This window comes from Diadema antillarum, unplaced genomic scaffold, assembly GCF_040938485.1.
Source record: "Diadema antillarum isolate AM-2024a unplaced genomic scaffold, OU_Dant_1.0 seq00000372_RagTag, whole genome shotgun sequence".
Taxonomy (NCBI): domain Eukaryota; kingdom Metazoa; phylum Echinodermata; class Echinoidea; order Diadematoida; family Diadematidae; genus Diadema; species Diadema antillarum.
In genome coordinates, this window is record NW_027271372.1 from 134,771 (window position 1) to 153,599 (window position 18,829).

At 41.0% G+C, this 18,829-nt stretch overlaps 1 protein-coding gene across 1 annotated transcript; it reads left to right on the plus strand.

The window, feature by feature from the left end:
- The first annotated feature begins 849 nt into the window (after nucleotides 1–849).
- On the plus strand, nucleotides 850–18,372 carry LOC139731441 (phospholipase A-2-activating protein-like). Its single transcript, XM_071642325.1, is given in 12 exon segments — nucleotides 850–995; nucleotides 4,926–5,019; nucleotides 5,021–5,123; nucleotides 6,133–6,354; nucleotides 7,255–7,558; nucleotides 8,113–8,282; nucleotides 10,115–10,275; nucleotides 10,512–10,737; nucleotides 12,219–12,299; nucleotides 13,169–13,303; nucleotides 13,718–13,882; nucleotides 14,550–18,372. Coding segments are annotated over 12 exon segments (2,376 nt in total). The 3' UTR covers nucleotides 15,119–18,372.
- Nucleotides 18,373–18,829: the final 457 nt, after the last annotated feature.

Here is an 18,829-nt window from a genome sequence, read left to right on the forward strand (position 1 = left end):
TCTCTGACCCAGGACTATCGTTAGTCCCGTACCAATTTTTTCAGCTTTTTACACTCGCCAATTAGTCGCGTACTATCTCTTGTCCGGGGCTAAGGAGAAAACTGACCTTTTTACACTCGTATTTCTTAGCCCCGGACTTTCCAAACCACATGAATATTCATAATTATGCTGTGTACTGTACACGTACACGCACGCACCGGCAGCACTTGATTACCTCGTTTCTGATTGGTCAGTGAGGGTCGGACCTCGTCTCCGTCGCTTAGCCCAGGATTATTTTTCGTTCTGTTTACACTCACTTGCTTGGCACCGCAATTGCGGTGCTAACCCCTGCTATTTTGCAGGACCAGATAGTACCGTACTATCGGTGGGGCTAGCCCACTTTGGCAAAAACGAGTGTAAACAGAAAGTGGGCTAAGGATAGTCCCGTACCAACGGTGGGGCTAAGGCCCCCTCCCCCCCCCCCCCCCCCCCCCCCCCTTAGCCCCACCGTTGGTCCGGGGCTAAGCAAAATTTTACAAGTGTAAAAAGCCCTTCAGATCCATGATACAATATGTCAATCCGAAACGTGGTGTGGAATTACCTGAACCGTGAAAGATAGAGGGAGCTATACGCAACCAGACGACGACCTGAAACGCCGCACCTCGCATGTGTAGACCATAGCACTCTTCCTGTGGTGTAAGACCAGTGGTGCAGACTCCATTCACGTAGCATATAACAGCGCATGCAGTCAATGGCTTTCGGTACCTGTACACTGTACGATCTACGATCACAGTTAACAGTCATTAGTCAGTCATCGTTTACTGTATGTATGTGTAGTGTGTGGAATCCACATTGACGAAAGATTTAAAGATGGCAGCTCCAGCTCCATTTAGGATATCTTGCACTCTCGTTGGGCACGAATCTGATATTCGTGCTGTTGCAGCAGGATTGTATCCCGAAGGAGCCATCATTACAGGTTCAAGAGATCGAACAACGCGTCTGTGGATACCGTCAAGGTGATTGACATGCATGTTTTTATTGTCTGAGCGGATGAATTATTTTTGCATTGCATGTTTTCTGGAAGTTGGAGATGAAGCGTGAAATGTCTGGCTAGATTTTAGAATTTAGGGTTGGGCCTATCTATCTGGACGAACTTTCTACACAAAAAGTGAGCCAGTGAATGAGAACCAGTGATAACAATGTTAAATTACACAGCCTGGCTGGCCGTCCTTTGAGTGTCTCACAAAGACAAAGTCAAACTCAAGGTCCCACAAAGACAAAAGTCAAGAATTTCAAAGACAAAGTCGATCTTAAATTTTAAAATCAACATGGCCAGTTATGGTAGGCTGTGTGTGACTTCAATAATATTCTAACTTCAATATAAGAACAACAGTTTTGGAGACTTTTTCATAGAGTCTACAGTGTGATACAGGCATGGTTGAAAAAATTTGGGACAAAGGATTTTTTTTTTTTTGGGGGGGGGGGGTGCAAATTTCGATAACAATTTCATTTTCAAGTGTATTCTGGAATCTTGAAGTTCCTTAATGCCAATCTGAAAACATTTAGAAGTCTGTGTTAGAGTCTAGGTAAGAATTGAAAAGTGAAACTAGCACCAGATTTTAAGTTGATCTTATTAAGCTTTTAAAGTTTCGACTTAAATTCTTTGTGAAACATCTTTGCTCTTTGTGAGGTCACCAAACAGAGGCAGATTTATCGATCTAGGGTAATGCCTGGGAGATACTTCAAAGTAAGAATAAGGTACCACTGCTCTCATGATATCAGAACGTATGAAACTTACACTTACAGTGAAAACAGAGAGGGCCTAATGCAAATAGTGACTGTCAATGAGTTTTTACTGGAACATACATTGTATTTGTAACCATCCACCCACCTGGCTACATTGACTTAAAAAGCCATGATGTCACAGTGAATGCACAATTAAAGGACAAGTTCACCTTCATGTAACTGCGACCGGCCCCGACACTGCGTGTTGGGGCTGCGCATTGTAGCAGACATGATCATGACAGGCGAAGTGTAGCGCCTAAATATCAATATGAAATCGCAAAAATTCTGTAATATGAAGACTTACAGGTGAAGTTATAATGTTGAAGACTGACTGCGTTCAACTTTTGGTTCTGTCAATATTCCATTTCTGCTCGAATTGATGAGTTGAATACGACTCGGTCGAGAGGAACTTGGGAGAACGACATCTTATGCAGTCAATGGATTTGAAATTTGTGCGCATGCGCTGGCCGTCAATTCATCTGTACAGCTGTAGCTTTATGGCAAGGCCGTATCATACTGTTGTGGCAAACCCTCTCGCTGTACATGTATATTGCGTTGCTTTCTGGGTGGGTGCGCGCGCGCAGGCCTTGACAGAAGGCTAAAAGCATTGCGACTCCGCCAGCACATGAATATTTACGTGCGCAGTGTACTGCATACTGATTTTGAAAATGGTGAATGGGAGGGGAGCTAGGAGATGGACCTGTAAAAAAAATGTTTTTTCAAGATCATTGGACCAGTGTGAACAAGAACAAGGTGAACGGATGGTACGAATTAGATAAGAATCTTATGTATACTGTAAAAGTAAGTTTTTTTCTAGTGAAATTTGAAACTTACGGAGGCGCGAAAATCTGTGACAGACTGTGTATGTTTTTCAAGCTTACCGATATAGCACTCTATTGACTCAGGACGCTCCCACAGTATAACTGTGTACACGAAGCGTCCCGGGGTTAACCTTCATGTAGAGTATTTGTGGCAGTATGTGGTTGTGAACCCGTTCATGGCAGGTACAATATTCTGTAATACAGGGGAATCCTGTTATAACGAGATCCGATACAGTGAGAATCAGCTTACAGTGTATATTGTTATAATGCGAAAAATTGTCTGGTCCCAACTATCTTTGTGTATTTAACTGTTAACCATGGGAATTCAAATTTTCTGTTATTACAAGATTATTTTCGAGCCAAAAAACAAAGAAAAACAAAAACAAATTTGTGTGGATATAAAAACAATTTTTTTCTTCAACCGAACTAAACAGCATGCAAAATCATGCACTGTTTCAACCCTGAAACTATATGTACTGTTGAATAGAAGGTCCGCTCTTCGCGTAATTGTTGGAAATGATTCATAACTTGGCCAATTACAAAATGGAGAGATTTGTTAATGTGACTATTTTTTTATTACCTGAATTACCTACGATGATGCCCAGTAAGCTGAAAACTTGTAGAGGGCCATTCAAAGGATTCAATCCTGAGCCTGAGGAGATCCATGTGATGCACTGTATCCATGGAATTATCAGTTGATACAATCTGGACTAAATTTGTTATGCTTGACTGCTTCCAGTGATCATTGAGCTTGGACTTGAAGCTATTCACTGATGTTGCCTCGACAGCATCTGCACAAAGGCTATTCCAAGTATTTACTACTCTCTGACTGAAAGACTTCAACCGTTTACTAGTTCGACACCTTCCTTTATACAACTTCAACTTGTGACCGCGTGTAACATGATTGATGATGACAAAGAGAACAGCTGGATCAAAGTCTTCCATACCATGCAAAATTTTGAACACTTGAATCATATCTGAACGTTGACTAGTGTAAATATGTGTAGTATTAAATTATATCAACATGTCTACTTTTGTTCTACCCTCCTAGTACCTTAAACAAGTAATACTTCGGGATTTCACCATCAAATAGAGACTCAATAACCTCTGTTTCATTCAGTGCAAATATTTCTTGCAAATTATTTTTGAACGATGGTTTAGAACACAGTTTACATTAGATGTACATTCATCAGGTGCAATCTTAAACCTATTACCACGTGATGTATTAAACTTTACTGAATGTTGTGTACATTTTGAATTGTTAACTAAGTTGTGAACAAATATTCTGCTGTATACTTCTACCAAAGTATCACATTTGAAAGCATGTTTATTTTGCATTGTCTACTTGTAGAAAGTTTGCAAGCACTGTCTGTCACTATGAACCACATTACCGGTACTCTAAATGGTTTGTTAGCAAAATATTTTTCATATCAAGACTTTTTAAGAGAATTTGATAAATACCCGGTAGTTGAATTTGCAATTTGGAAACAAACCAACAAAATGAGTAAATATATCTTTTTCAAGAAGCAAAGTTGGCACTTTTCCACTTTGGAGAAATTCCAATATTTTGGCATGTTTTTCCATCAAAACAAAATGTCAGATGTTTTGCAAAATACACAAATACAGTATATGTTGTGTGTATGCAACAAGATTCACATTTTATTGATATGATATGTAGATATACAAATTACTGGTAATGCTGTATGATAGCAGGAAAAGTGGTATTCAAATGTATGGCAGCCATGGCATGTACATGTATTAGATGCATGGAAGTTACCATGGTACTAGCACAGGAGCCCTGCATGTCCAGGATTTATACATGCAGTCACCCCACACATATTTTTATGTGAATATAGGCTGCTTTAAAATTACAGCTATCAGTAATAGAAAGTAAATTTTCAGTGGTACTGTGTTTGGGTGGAGACAGATAGTGCATTGACATGTCTCAGCCCTAACAGCGTTACTGTAAAAGTGGAAATTTTCGCGGTGTTCAAATTTTCGCGCATTTCGCGCAACCAGAAACTAGCGCGAAAATAAAAGCACGCGAATATTTTTGCTTGCCATATGTACCTGTGCGTGATGTCTTGATTCCGCGGAATTAAAAAACACGCGAAACTCTTCCGACCCGGCCAAGCGCGAAAAATTAGTCTCGCAAAAATATCCACTTTTACAGTAGTCCCAGTTATGTGAGCACCCCCCCCCCCCCCCCCCCCCCCCGAAACAGTGCAAAACCAAGATATCATCAAAGCCATTGAGTTTGATTCATATTTAGTAAGCCATTCACTTTGCTATTTGAGGTTAAATAAATCAACACATTCTTCATAATATCCCTTCTGCCAGTGACAAAGGAGTTGGCTTCCAGGAAGCCCACTGCATGAGCGGACACCAGAACTTTGTTTCCTGTGTCTGCGTGCTCCCTCCAAGTGAGAAATATACCCAGGGGCCTCATCATGACTGGGAGCAATGATGCAAAGATCCATGCCTACACACTGGAGAGACCCACGCCTGTCTACAAGCTGGAAGGTCACAAAAACACAGGTACAATAAGCCAAGTTCTGCTTCTCATTTTCAGCCAGTTTTCTTAATATGTTAGTGTTTGATACCAGCTGATTCATACTCTCAGCTTTCTCCAGAATGTTTCTATCCAGAAAGGAAAGTACAGTGACATTAACATGGATGATGTGTGCTTTGTATGCTTATTAAAATGTGTGTGTGTGTGTGTGTGTGTGTGTGTGTGTGTGTGCTGCGGTACACTGTGACTTCACAGCCATTTGCACAGTGGTTTTGACCCAGCACAAAAAAAAAGCTGGTGAGGGACAATCCATTATGAGGAAATGACATTTAAAGGCTTGCAGGATATCCAGTGACCCAGGATATGGATGTAATATGTTGAAATTTGTGAGAAATGGCCAGAGAGCATATTATTTTAGACTAACATTCCATCGTCTTTTTGTGTATTCTCCAACTATACGGAGATGCCTGTGGTACTTCCAATAATGCAGTCTGTAGATACACTGTATGTGATGTACTGTAAAACGAGGAATGTTAGCGTCGGCTCCGTGTTTTACAGTAGTCACATGCTGGCAGCAAACATGAATGAGCTAAATTATGCAGTGATAGTGCAAAAAGTTGGTCGGCACAGCCCCTTTGGATGATATTAATGTATTGTTTGATCACTTACATGTCTGTACCTTGAAAACCGGCATCATAATTTGTCAGTGCAATTTTTACAATACCCCTATTACAAAATGTATTTTCCAAAAGAAAAACAAAAAGACACACACACACTAAGTGTAATATGTTTGAGTCAAATGTCATCTAGGAATTTTATGACATCAGATTTGTGAAGAGTAATGAGGCATTTATGAGGCCGTTGAAAGTCATAAGAAAAGAGGGAGAAGTTTCCTTGTGTCAAATTCAGTTAAGAGGAAGGCCATCAATCAATACACACAATTATTCAACTTCTTATTTTTTTTATTCTTTATTTTTATAGCTGATGGGTATGTTGGGTTCTCATTGTCATATAACATTTTGTCTTCTCTACTAGTCTGTGCCTTGGCTGCAGGGAAGTTTGGAACTCTCTTGAGTGGGTCGTGGGACACCACGGCGAAGGTGTGGCTCAACGAACGCAACGTCATGACCCTGCAGGGCCACGAGGCAACGGTCTGGGCAGTCGCCCTGCTCCCCACCCAGGGTTTGATGCTGACGGGGTCTGCAGACAAGACTATCAAGATGTGGCGAGCTGGTCGTTGTGAGCGAACTTTTACTGGTATGTAGGCGATTTGCTGCACTAGTTCATTGCAAGACACCATCTTTAATTCTAAATGTATTTACCTCTATAACATTTATATATATATAAAGTTAATTCCTTGCATAGATTTTGTGCTATGTGTCTGTGTAATCAGTGTAGCTGTACAAGCATGCCTTGAATATTATTGTTTCGTATTCTTTGTGAGAAGTATGAAATGAGCCAGTCAATCGTAGACATTATGTGTATCACTTCTATATCAATTGTATTAATGTTGTAACATAAGGCAGTGCTGCAGATACTAATGTGAGCAATAGAAACTGATGCCTTCCCGTACCATATCATGAGATGAGGCAGGGTTGCATCGAACCACTTGCACTCAATCTCCTTCTGGGATACTGTAAAATGAGGAATGTTCGTGTGCATTTTAATTTCCAGAATTTTGCAAGCAGCAACATTCGCAAAATTAAATTGCACATAAAAGTTCTTGTCTATGTATGTATTGGATGCTAGTGGCAAGTCGCAAAAATTTCATGCTGCGAGAAACGCCATCAGCTCCAATTTGCGAAATTTTCATGCTACAAATATATCATGTTTTACACTAAGTGGTGGTGCGTGTGAAGGTTTCCATTGAAGGAATAATTTTCGAACTCAAATTTGATTAGCAATTTCAGCTGATGAACAATATTTCACATGGTATCCTGTACACTTCTATGGCAGAAAACTATACAAAAGTTAGTTTGTGTAGCAGTGGTGTAAAAATGCAAAGCAAATTGCGGTGCCATACCAGGAAAATTATTCCCTGCCGTTGTATTTTCTTAGGAAGTGATATAGCAGTTGACCTTCAGAGACACTACAAGTATTCATATTACATGTGTAATGTATTTGAAGAGATGATAGAAGTGTTTTCTATCATGACAGGTCACTCCGACTGCGTCCGTGCTCTGGCCATCGTCTCCGAGATGGAATTCCTGTCGGCCAGCAATGACGGCACCATCCGGCGGTGGCTGACCACAGGGGACTGCGTCCACCAGTACCAGGGCCACACTGGCTTCATCTACAGCATGGCCCTCCTGGCCAACGGGACGGACTTTGTCACGTCCAGTGAGGACCGGACGGTCAGGGTGTGGGCGGACGGTCAGTGTCAGCAGACCATCACAATGCCAGCCCAGTCCAATTGGAGTGTGGCCGCGATGCAAAATGGAGACATTATTGTGGGATCAAGGTAAGGAGTTTTCGTCCTGTTAACCCGTTGAGGACGGGCTACTTTTGCTACAATATGCATTTCCCATAGACACTTGCCCGAGTATACTTGGGACACATCCTCAACGGGTAAAGGAAAATCATGTCAGTTTTTGAGAAGTGTAGAGATATTTTCTTGATCACTACTTAGACAAAAATTAATGCTGTGCCTGTGCACATGACTATGAGTGTCATTCACCTGAAATTGGATCTGCATCAAATAAGGCGCTGAAGGTTGATTTTAAAAATGGAGTACAGCTTTTGGCAAAATATATATGCCTGTTCTCATATTGGTAGCTTTGTTTCTGTTAAATGTTTCTCTCCTTTTTTATGGGGGGGGGGGGGGTCAGGGGAATCCATTATTACAAGGATAGGTGACTGTTTGGATTTACTGTTCTCAAGAAAGACTTTCCTTCAAACATGTGCAGGGGATTTCTTCAAACTGTGTATAATTGAAAGATAACCAAACTAAAACCACCGCCAACCTAGTGTTTGCATTCAGCCTTTTCTCTCTTCACTTTTGTCTTTGGCTTGCAGTGATGGCGTGGCAAGGGTCTTCACCCGCGCTGAGTCACGAGTCGCTGACCCGGAGGCCCAGACCGCCTTTGAGAAACAGGTCGCCGCCTTCTCCATGCCGGCCAAGACGCAGACATTTGGTGGGATCAAGATGGAAGATCTGCCAGACAAAACGGACTTGGAAAAACCAGGTTGGCTTCCTTTTCCTATTTCCTTGATTGCAACTCTCAAACAAACCCCCACTAAAATTTAGTTTTGAAGTGGCCGTTGGTGTAAACAATTTTAATTGCCAAAACGTAGATCCAACCACATTATCTATTTTGCATAAGAGGAGGTGATTAGCTTTCAGGGATGTGCTTTGGTTATTCTTCATTGCTTAACTCTCGTAGATCCACTATTGGAGAACACTGCTACTATCCAGAGATGCCAACCAATACTAATTTGTAGTATTTAGTACGATTAACAGAGTGACATACGATAAGAAGATATTGCCTCTTGAAAGTACTACTTTTCATCTTCACAATGGAAAAAAAACAGTGAAGCCAATATACTACAAATAACAGCTTTTACCAGGGATGCCATTGTAAATGGCAGACAGATGACAAACAGCCATACACTGTTAGATCGGTACCCACGTGGAGAGGTGGAATGATAATAAATGAACACATTGATACCAAAAACAAATAGATAAGGTGGCGATGGCAGGGTTCCATGTGTAAGCCCACCTTTAAAAAGTGTACATCCCTGTTCAACTGGAAAGAAAGGACAAATTTATCTCAACGTAAATGTAGGGAAGTATGCATAAGTACAGAGAAAAAGACCAGTTTGGAAGGTATTTGTATGGAAAGTTTAATTCCTCCCCATTGTCATGCCATTTGCTAGGTATGGATGAATGATGTGGTAGTTTTGGGGAGGATGTAGAAAAAAACATGACACAATCTAGCATTTCTTAACAAGAAGTCACACAGGAGGGCCTTTGCAGCTTCATCCAGTATGATTTCTCTTTCTGATTCTCAGTTTCATGAAGTATATGGATATACTACATAAACCAAAGTAAGGATCTTTATGGCAAGGTTCAAAGTCCTTTTCCTGTGCTGGCAGGAAACTAACTGTAATTCCATTACTTCACCAACTCTTGGCATGTGTAGGCGGATTTTCCTTAAGGCTTTAAAACATTGATTTCCAAGTAATGTGAAGTGTAGGTTACTTTCTTTTTGTTGTGAACTTTTTCTTCACCTCTCCTGCAATGCCAGCTTAGTTGGTTAGTGCTGAGAGTATTTCCATACTATTTTGCGGAAGCATTTGATTGCTTAGATTTCCTTGTGTTCTTGTCATTGGTTGTAAATGCAATTAATTTACTTTTTTGTGTGTCATTATTCTATGGCTTCCTGCAGTCAGCATAAGCTTACTTAGAGTCAAGACAAGCCAACAGTGAAGACCCCTTGTATTATTTCAGTGGTTGTTGTCGCAAGTACTATACTTTGTACAAGGCCCAACATTAACAATAGCCCAGTGGCCCTAGGCTACTAAAATTGATGTCAGGTCACAAAAATTCCAAAAAGGTTATATTTTGAGCTGCCCAGCTGAAATTCTGAATTAATTTTTATATTTCTTTTTATTTTGGTTCACTTCATTTCTTTTTTTGGCCACCAAAATCTCAGATTCAAAGATTTTAGTGGCTTGGATTGGCTGCCAGAGTAAAAAGTCAATGTCAAGCCCTGGTTTATAACCCTATTCATGGAAATGAGAACTTTATATATGTGGTCACTGTAATGCATGTGCTGGAAGTATGAACTGTCTTCTTTTACTATGCATATGATGAAAACTTTCAAAGCATTCAGAGTACAGTCAAGCTAGGCCCAAATGGTTTTTCATTGTGATGTATTAAGAGTCAGTAAAGTGCTACATTGATTCTAAGATGAGGTAGAGATTTAAACTATAAATGTTGGGATTTGCAAATGTCATTCTACCCTCCTTAATCATGCCTCACTTTTATTTAATATGTCTTGTCTGATGTTGCCAGGAACCAAAGAGGGCCAGACAAAACTGATCCGGGTGGGGAAGTCAGTGGAGGCGTACCAGTGGAGCGTGGCGGAGAAGCGCTGGACCAAGATAGGGGACGTGGTGGGGACGGAGGGAGATGACGTCACCCCCAGCTCAGGGAAGGTCATGTACGAAGGCAAGGTGAGAATTATCAAGTGTGGAGACCAAAACAGTCTCTTATTTTCCGCGACACGGAGCTTTGATGACAGGGAAGTTGGTGAAAGAGAAACAACGGCCAAAAGAAAAAGGGCACACCTTTGACCACAGGGGCTCATTTCACGTCAAACCCTTCCACAACTTCTGATTCCTGATAATTTCTAGTTTTGTCACAATTTCCTGTCAAAGCCAAAGACTACTTTGCTGATATTTTGCTACAGGAGTATGACTACGTCTTCGACGTGGACTTGGAAGAAGGCCGTCCAAATCTCAAGCTGCCCTACAATGTCTCGGATGACCCGTGGCATGCCGCGCAACGCTTCATCCATGCCAACGACCTCAGCCAGTACTACCTAGAGCAGATCGCCAACTTCATCATCGAGAACACTAAGGGTGTGACGCTGGGGTCAGCCCCTCCGTCACAAAACTATGCAGATCCATTCACAGGCAAGAATTCAGTTTGTGTCTCGCTTGAAAACAGTGCCCTCATGTAAGGCATTGTGTTGTTCATTTTAACCCTTAATACGCGACTCGTTGATAGACTAGGAGTCATGGTTGATACCATGGATTACTGAGCTATATGATTTTTACTCTGTGTTAATGATGGCAAATTCATTACCATGTTTGATCTGTTATATAGTCTCATTCTTCGAGTTTAATTCTTTGTCTGTGTTGCATGTTACCATTTGTACTTGAAGTATCTAGCTGAACTTACCTTTTGTATGTTTCTTGTCACAAACACTCATATTTGTTTCTAGTACATTTTTCATTGTCATGTTTTCACCTGAGTAAATCAAACACTTTAACCATTTATCGTCAAATTAAAAAATATATTAGTGAGGCAGATATGTGAAAAAGATGCTCACATCCGGCGGAAAGTATGAAATTTGGCATATAGGGGTATTATGGGGCGCTGATTTAAAAAATTGCCGGATCCAAGAGATCTGGCCACGGGGCTGGCCGCCATTTTGAATTTCAATATGGCCGCTGCCAAAAATCTCTATCTTCAGTTCTGAATGACATAAGCCATTGAAATTTGATACATAAAAGCATGGTGGTATGATGACTTCAATAACAGACTTATTTGATTATGTCTGACAAGCTGCACAGCAGCCAATTTGAATTTTCCTACATAGTTGCCATTTTCGAGTGTTGTCTCTATCTGGGGTTTGTAAATCAGGCTACCTGATTGAGCGCGCGTTTGGAACTCATTGAGTGCGCGCTGCTGTATTTACATTGTGACATCAGTGACAGGTGCATTATGCTTCATTTTTGCAACACTTTTTGGCATGCCCGTGAATCTAAGTGGTGATGTTTGTCTTCGCAGCCATATTGGAATTAAAAATAGCGGGCATTGCGTTTGTCAGACACATCACATCAATCCTTTTTTTAACTCAGTATGTTAAAATACTTGTTTGCACCTAATTTCAGCATCACTCACCACTGAGAACTCGAGATAGGGATTTTGAACATTTTGTCGAGGCGGCCATATTAAAATTCAAAATGGCGGCCATATTGGAATTCAAAATGGCGACCATTTGATGTTTGTCAAACACTTCAAATTAATCTGTCATCAAATTCAATATGTCAAAACGCTCTTGTGTACCAAATTTTGATGCTACAGGTCATTCAGAACCGAAGATAGGTATCTTTAAATTTGTTTCGTGGTGGCGGCCATATTGGAATTCAAAATGGCAGCCAATCCCATGGTCAGAACTCTTGGATCCGGCAATTTTTGAAATCAGCGCCCCAAAATACCCCTGTATGTAAAATTTCATACTTTCCGCCGGATGTGAGCATCTCGACCAATTTTTGCTACATATCTGCCCTACTATATGTTCATAGTGGGCCGACGTATATAAACTTCAATTTTGGGTCCCACTGTTCAAGTAAGCGCATATTTTCTTCTTTACTGTATTTCCCACCAGGTGGATCACGTTACGTTCCTGGTAGCCGTGGTGACCCCTCTGTGCCGACTGTTGGTCAAGGAGCTCGCGACCCCTTTACTGGTATGCCGATCTTTGTCACAGAACGCTTTAATTGTCTATGGTGCCTATTCTCAAGAATTATTTCATCATTGTTGTGTAGTGTAGTAAAGTACTCTTTTGTAAATGACCATGCACTCTGTTTTTCTTCAACTCCACAATATGTTGGAGGGCCAAGGCAGCCCAGTGGCTGCTGTTCAACTCTACCTACAAGAAACAAGCCAATTTCTCTCAAAGTAGATTTCATCCTTCAACTAATTTTTTCATTATTTTTAACCAAGATTTTCCCCGTATCTTTTTTTTTCTGCATTGTGTGAAAGACATTGGTAAGCGTGTAGGACCACAGAGCTCTTACATGACACACACTGGAAACATTGTTCAACAATATTTGTGAGCAACAGTAATAGTTAGCAACAACTCAAAAAGAAGAAGGAAGAAGGTATTTAATATGCTTTACTACTGAAAGCCTTTAACCTTTACTGTGCTCTGTTCACTGATTGGTTTGCACACAAAAAAAGAAAAAATCGAAAAATCCCTCCCTTAAAAATTTCCACTTCTGTAGTAAGCAGTGCGTAGAGATTAGCTAATCCCCCTAATCCCTATCGTGTCCCCATGGCCTTCATGTTGGACTGAGGCACGTTGCTACACCTGGGTGGGCTTGATAACTTTACAGCTAGGCCAAGTTTTGGAGGGATCACTGTATTCCAACGAAAAAGTTTGGCAATTTAACCCGTTGAGGACGGGCTGATTTTGCTACAGCACGCATTTCCCATTGACACTTGCCCAAGTATATTCGGGACTCGTTTTCATCGGGACTCGTTCTCAACGGATTAAGCTAATTGTCTGGGCACACACTAGGTTAAGCATGTCATCTTGTCTCCACCCACTTCCAGGGGCCTCCAGCTACATTCCCTCCCAGGGAACTGGGGCCGGAGCAGCCACTGCCGGCCAGACTGCCTCACCAAACGAGTTCTTCCCCAAGAAGGAATTCGTCACGTTCGATTCTGCCAAGCCAGCGGCTATTCTAGGTAAGGAAGGAGGTTTCAAATTATTCTTGCTACTCAGACTAGATGTTACTTGTTCTCTGCAAAGCTGTCAAGTTTTACATTTTGGACAAATATAAAGGTCAAGGGACTCCTTAAATTAACTGTCACAAAATGTAAGGGCAGTTGTATTTTAAGTATTCCATACTGTTCTTATCCCAGTGATCTGCAGATGCAAAAAAAAAAAGAAAAGAAAAGAAAAGAAAAAAGCAATAATTGAAATTAGTCACAATCATTAATTGATAATTCAAACTAGGAACACTACCTTTTTGCGTAATGCGAAACAAATTATGACATGTCAGATGTGCCCTTGTGTATCAGTGACCAACATTGACAGCTTTATATTTCAAGTTCACTACATATGAGCTATCTTCAACATTACAACCCTATGCCATGCAGGTAAAATCAGGGAGCTAAACTCATCAATAGAGGGCGCCCTACAACTTGATGAAGCCAGTCTTGGCCATTTAGAAAGCCTACTGGCCAGTGTGTCCAATTGTCAGGGAGACACTCCCACCGGTCAACAAATGGAGACGTTGGTCAGACTTCTCAAGTGGCCTCAAGGTGAGTCCAGTCCTGTCCACTTCTTATCAGGTTTCCCCTCAGTCAGCTTACTACTTCTTTGAAAAAGAAAATGTATGATCAGTTTCAGATGGTTCCTGCCCCAAATCATGCTTTTGACACAGTGACCCTATCTTTGGATATTTCAAATACTGGGCCACATTTGCTTCTGTGATTTCTGTCATTTTTGTGACATCTGTATTTGATTCTTAAAGGGAACGCAAACCCAAAGAGCAATATGGATTGAGTGAAAGCAGCAACATTAGTAGAACACAGTAGTGAAAGTTTGAGGAAAATCGGACAATCGATGCAAAAGTTATGAATTTTTAACATTTTGGTGTTATAACCTCTAGTAGTCTCCTCATCCAGCGGTTCCAACACCAAAACTTTAAAAATTCATAACTTTTGTATTGATTGTCCGATTTTCCTCAAACTTTCACTGATGTGTTCTACTGATGTTGCTGCTTTCACTCAATCCACATTGCTCTTTGGGTTTGCGTTCCCTTTAATCCGGCTGCTGGTCTATATTTACTACACTTTCAATATGCAATATTGAGGAAATGTCATATGTCAGATTATATTTGGGATACTTCAGAGATTTTTTTTGAAGGTACACTTTGCTATTTATTGCTGATTATGACTCCAGTAACCAAAAGTCTTTCTCCACCAGAACATGTCTTCCCTGGCTTGGATGTTCTACGATTGGCCATTCGCCACCCGGCCGTTAACCAGAGCTTCTGCAATGCCCGCGACGGAGAGGCCTTCCTAAACCAGCTCCTGAGCCTGGCGCCCGATACGGGCCCCGTGCCCAACCACATGCTTGTCCTCAGAACACTGTGTAACTGCTTCTCCCAGTCGGAGGGACGGATGCTGGTGGCCAGTCACCGCGACAAGGTCGGGGAGGCCGCCATGCACAGCCTCAAGATCACGAACAAAAATGTTCACGTCGCCGTGGCGACCGTCATCTTAAACTTCGCCGTCCTCCTGCACACTGGAACGGACATTGAAGCGAAATCGCAGTTTGTAGCCATGGCAACCACGCAACTCGTGGATGAGAAAGAGCCAGAGGCCCAGTTCCGCCTCTTGGTCTGTCTGGGGACACTGGTCCTCGGGGACGAGAACTCCCAGGTGATAGCAAATTCATTGGACGCTGCCCGCATTGTGAAGGGTCTCGCGGGCGTCGCAGAACCGGCAAAAATTGGACAGTGCGCCAGGCTGCTCGGCAAACTTCTACACTGACGACGCATTGGTGCTCCACGGCGTGCCGAGCATGAAACTTTATATGACTGATAGACATCTAAGTGACTTTATGCTAGCAGGGATAGAAACTGAATACCTCTGCATCATTACCTCTGCATTATTTGCAGGAACCTGACTTCTGTTTCTGATATAAAGTGTAGTGTCATGTTATAATCTAAGCAACAGAGGCCACTTAGTATTGAGAACATATATCATTAAATCAGAGAGTTGGTCAGTGTGACAAATTTCCCTTATCTTTCCCTTATTAGATATTTTCACAAAATCAACAAAATAAAGAGCAGCCATGTTAGGTCCAGTGACCAGGCTTCTGAACACTGTTAAAGATTTGAATCTGTAGCTCAGTAATGTCTTTAACGTCAAGATACATTGAATTATCTCGACAAAAACCTAAACGTATTTCACTGATCAGGCCATTGCTTATCTACTGTAGATACAGGATTGTTATTGCACTCTCTATTATAAATGTGATTGATATGACTTCATATGGCACAATTGCAAACTTGGCTACATACCAGCAGCAAAACACACCGTGGTACATACGAGGAAACCAAAATCCAAAGAATATGTTTCATCTGTATCAGAACCATTAACCGCTGCCAAAGACCCGTATGCTGTAGGAATTGCACGAGAAACAAGCTGATGGTTGCCAAGGGAGTCGGACTCAAGCCACCAGTTAGGGGCAAAGCCCAGGGAGAGAGACCATGGAGACTCATGCAAATTTCATACCTACGTCTATGAACTACATAATTTTACTACCAGCTTGGAGTAGTGAGACTAACCACCAATCAGCGTGGCTCTGTTCCAAGGAGTCATTCATGCGTATCAGAGTTTGCGGCTACGGCCGCAGATGGGTGAATTGAGCAATTCCATCGCCTGAATTGAATAATTGAATTATTCAGGGTCTGAATTATTCAGTCAGAGTGGTGCATGAGTGAAAGTTTCTCCGGGATAATTCCATGTGCAGATCATCTCAAATGGACCTTTCATGATGATGAGTAATTTCTAGTTAGGTGCTAGTGCTGGTGCTAGTGCTATCCCAACACTTGCACCAGCGATAAAACTGAACTTGAAATCAGTTGGTGTAAGCAGGTTTACCTCAAAATTATGATGTATTTCTGGTAGCTGGTGTTGGGGCTGATGTTTAATGTCTGCTGAACCGAGCTCCACTGTTTGTGTCCTTAACTATTAGCAATTCAGAAACTTTTTCCCCATTGGCTAGCACTGGCATCCAGGGATTATCATACATGTATTTGTCATTTCAAGTTTGGTGTTAGTCTTAGCCTTGCTGTGTGCGAAACCCACATTCATATTTATGGATGCACACAGTGCATAGGTTATTCTGCATAGCCTATTCTGATGCAGTGGTGTCCCACGGAAGGTACTCAAACACTATAGACATGGCCACATAAATCTGAGCCTGGGAGCAACTTAAGATTGTTGTATTTTGGAGAAGGGATGAAATCTCATCATTATGTGTCTGAACTAAGCAGTCATGACTACATCTTTTAATATTTGACTTAAACAAAGTTGGCATCACTTTTTTGTTGCGCAATTTCAGCGCAATCCCACAGACTCTGCACCGATGTGAAGATAACACTAGGTGTTGGAATTGATGATTGTGATTGGTACCGCTTGCATTAACCTGACCGTCGGTGTTGGAGCTCGATTATACATAGGCAATTGTTTGGAAGACAGCACTAATACCTGCACTAGCACCAAACTTGATATCATCCAGTTCTATAAAAACATTGTGGGCTTTCACATAAACAGACTTCCCAATGAAACATTTGATTTTGCAGTGAGCTGAGCTGTAGCGGCCTCGCTGTGCGAATTTTGCATGTTACCACATGGTATCGTGATGTCCTTGAGATATGCACTGTTGCAAGGAGAAACCTTGTCAGCTTTTGATATGTCATCAGTGTTTGCAGACTTAATGGAAGGCTTTTAGCAGATTACATTGTTACCGCATAATTCCTTTCTTTATTTTTTGTAGGGCGAGCCGCAGAATGTCCCAATTTATTTCCAATTAGTCTAACAGTTTCAAAGGGATTGAACTCTCCATCGGAGGGAACGTGAGAAACCAGCGCACCAGCGATGAAATATATGTTAGCCTTCTTTTTTTGCATTGGTTAGCCTTTTTATGTGCTCAGAGAGTACATTTTGCCGATGAAGAACCTAGAATGGACTGGAAGTTTGTCTGTTTGGAAGCCTACATGTGCATGTTTCTTGGGATGCACAAATTGAAAAGCAAATATTGTGAAGAAGTGCAGGAAGTTGCATCAATGAACTTGAAATGAAATAATGGACCCTGTATATTAAAGGTTCAGTAAAAAAGAAAGAAAACAAAACATTAAAACTTTTCAGAATGGAAGTCATTGTCAGGCTCATTCTTTTTTTCTTTTTTTTTTGTACATGTTAATCTGGACTAGCTATAATTTGTCAACCACTTTTAGTTATCAATAATGAAGATATATACAGTATGTAGTACCATTGCTATGCTAAATAGGTGCAAATGCTGGTCATACAGTAATAACCCACTGTGGGTGGTCACAAATGGGGGTCATCTGTGTATACAAGTAGTTTTGTATTCTTTTCCCAGAGCTGGTCTTTATGTCATGAGAAAGGGATCTCTCATTTTTGTGCCATCCATTGATGGATAGTGTCCTGTTAAGCGAGAAAATCATGAAGAGCCTACAGTGGGGCTAGGGATAGATTCAGCAAGTCTCAATATGCTATGCAGTAACTATTAAATAGATTTCCGTAGGTGTGCTCACGCTGACAATGTGTTGAAATGTCAGTGTCTCCCACAGGGCATTACATTATTAGTATCGGTGACTTCCAGTCTCCTTTGATTATTCCAAAGAGCTTGAATATTCTCAGTCTGAATGCACACGGCAGCTTGAGATCCATGCAGGTTGTATTTTAGCTTTGTGGGTTAGAAGAGATTCCGAAGTATATCATTTGATATCTTATAAGCAGCTTTTAGAGAATAGACATTTCCAATTTAGCACTTTCCATGTATTTAAAAAGTAAGAGCATATGCCTTCGCTATTTGTTTAGGGATATTACGTCTGTTGAGTCATTTTCATCAATTTCACATGGTGCACCAAGTCTTTTTATTTTTAAACATAGCAGTACCATCTGCATACTGATTTGTGTAGTTTGCAGTAAAACTACCTGTACTCACAGTTTCTCAATTGTGTGTCAATTTCATATGAATGAAAACAGTGGAGATAAGATGCTTTTCCAGTGTCGCACTGTGTGAAAACGTCTAGGTGGGTTTGGAGTTCCCTATAATTTCTTGCAAAGATAGGATTTGATGCATGGGAACATCAGGAGTGGTCTTTAAAATGTTCTGTGCCTGCAAGTGCAATAGGATTTGTTTATAATGATGAAATGTAATCCAAATGAATTTGCATCTGACAGAATGTGAAATAGTTTGTACCCTCATTAACTCTAGCTGACATGGATCTCAAACGGCCAGAAAAAAAATGATATACCAAGAGAAAAATGTACCGTGGTGAGTTCGCAGTGTGTAGTACCAAGTGACAATTTATATGGAAATATATAAAATGAGAAAGTAATCTTTCTAAAAGATAAGAAGTTAGTCCATCATAAGAACTATTTACACATGAAATGGGGTGTGATACAGATTACAGACTACAGATAGATGTGACTTTTCTTCACAAT